General features: G+C 31.7%; 1 protein-coding gene across 1 annotated transcript in view; it reads right to left on the bottom strand.

Annotated features, from left to right (window-relative positions):
• LOC138013862 (uncharacterized) overlaps positions 1–1,257 on the bottom strand; it is a 1,395-nt gene extending 138 nt beyond the window's left edge. The window contains exon 1 of the mRNA XM_068860908.1: positions 1–1,257. This exon is cut by the window's left edge and continues 138 nt beyond it. Coding sequence (XP_068717009.1) covers positions 1–1,257 — 1,257 coding nt within the window.
• Positions 1,258–1,568: the final 311 nt, after the last annotated feature.

Genomic DNA, 1,568 nt, shown 5'->3' with positions numbered 1-1,568 from the left:
TAGTGTTTCCTTGATCTTATGCACAGCTAATTTCAAAAATTTTTTCTTATCTGTGACGAGCCTCACATCAACTCTTTTACGTAAGTCTTCACAGCATTTACCGTAAATAGCGTTATTCATAAGTTTAAAAAGGTCTTTCTTGAAAACACTTTTAGCATTGGTTCTTTTTTGAGTGTTGAAGTCGATATATTGTTTTAGCCATGGAGATTGATCAAACTCAAGTACTCTATGAACTTTAGTGACTTTTAATCCAAGAGAAATGTATAATTGAAGGTTTCTATAATGAAGGACATACTTCTCTTTGTTTTTTAAGGTGGGAATTAGTTTATGCACTAGACCTGTTGATATTTTGTATTTATCAGCTATTTTTTGGCAATATGATGACAACATATCTTTGGTGACTTTGATCTTTTCAGCTGCTAATGGATTATCATTATGAAAACTATGCAATTTTTCTTGATACTCTAGATCAGCCTCTAATATCATCCCTTTTTTGCTATTTTGTGTGTATTTAACTAGGTCTAGCTTATCAATTTGTTTTTCTGTCAACCATTTAAATCCATCAGTAGGTAAGTATTGACTCATTGCCCAACCATATAAATTATTAGCGCCGAGATATATGATGTACTTCAAAGGCGCCTTTTCATCGTATGTTTTCATGTATTTGTTCTTTGCTTGACCATATCGGTTGGCTATGTAAGATATACCTCCTCTTAATCCTTTTTCAATGAATTGAAACATATCAATGTCAGTCATCAATTCCAATTTCATATCCGTCATCTTAAACATAGCATCCCAAGATAAACCTGGACTACTAAAGTAATAAGCTGGATCTAATTTATAATATTCTAAGCATGTTTTTCTGAAGTTTTCAAACACAGCCAACAACAGAATGTCAGATTTGAGATACAAGTCATAATATTCACCCATTGAGTTTAAGTTGAAAGTATTCCATACATTTTGAGCATGCTGATAAACCTCATTTGTTATGTTCTCATCATTCAAAATGCTGTAAAAGTCTTTTCGTTTTGGGAGTTCTGTTTCATTAAATTTATCAAACGAATTCATATAATCATAAGGATAGACTCCGTTTTTAGCCATCAAATCAAGTTTGTCATCTTGAAACTCTTGTGCTGTGTATTTCAATGATTCTTTTGGCAAGTTGCTAACTAGTTTAACGAGACTTGAAGTCATAAATTGAAAACTGTCAGTGACGGTCAGATGATTGTCAAGCATGAAAGCCATATACTTTTCCATATTATTAGGGATAGCATTAATATTCATTTGACATTCTTCTCCTTTCTTATTTTTGTATTTGACTTTTTTGCGATTTGTCCAATATTTTGCATAATGAAACGACTATCATAACCTCTTAAATTGTGAAAGATGACTGGTATCTTATCAGTCAGTTGGAAATTAAGATTACAAACTTGATGAGCACTACCTCTGTATTTACCTGTGACAAGACGATGATCCGTTACTATATCTTTGGCCTTATATTTTTTGTTACAAATATGACATTCATCAGCTTTCTTGAAAATTTTAACATCTTCTTTTGTCATTTTTAA

Source organism: Montipora capricornis, chromosome 8, assembly GCF_036669925.1.
Source record: "Montipora capricornis isolate CH-2021 chromosome 8, ASM3666992v2, whole genome shotgun sequence".
Taxonomy (NCBI): Eukaryota; Metazoa; Cnidaria; class Anthozoa; order Scleractinia; family Acroporidae; genus Montipora; species Montipora capricornis.
The sequence above is the reverse complement of the archived record's forward strand: the minus strand, read 5'-3'. Positions and strand labels throughout refer to the sequence as shown.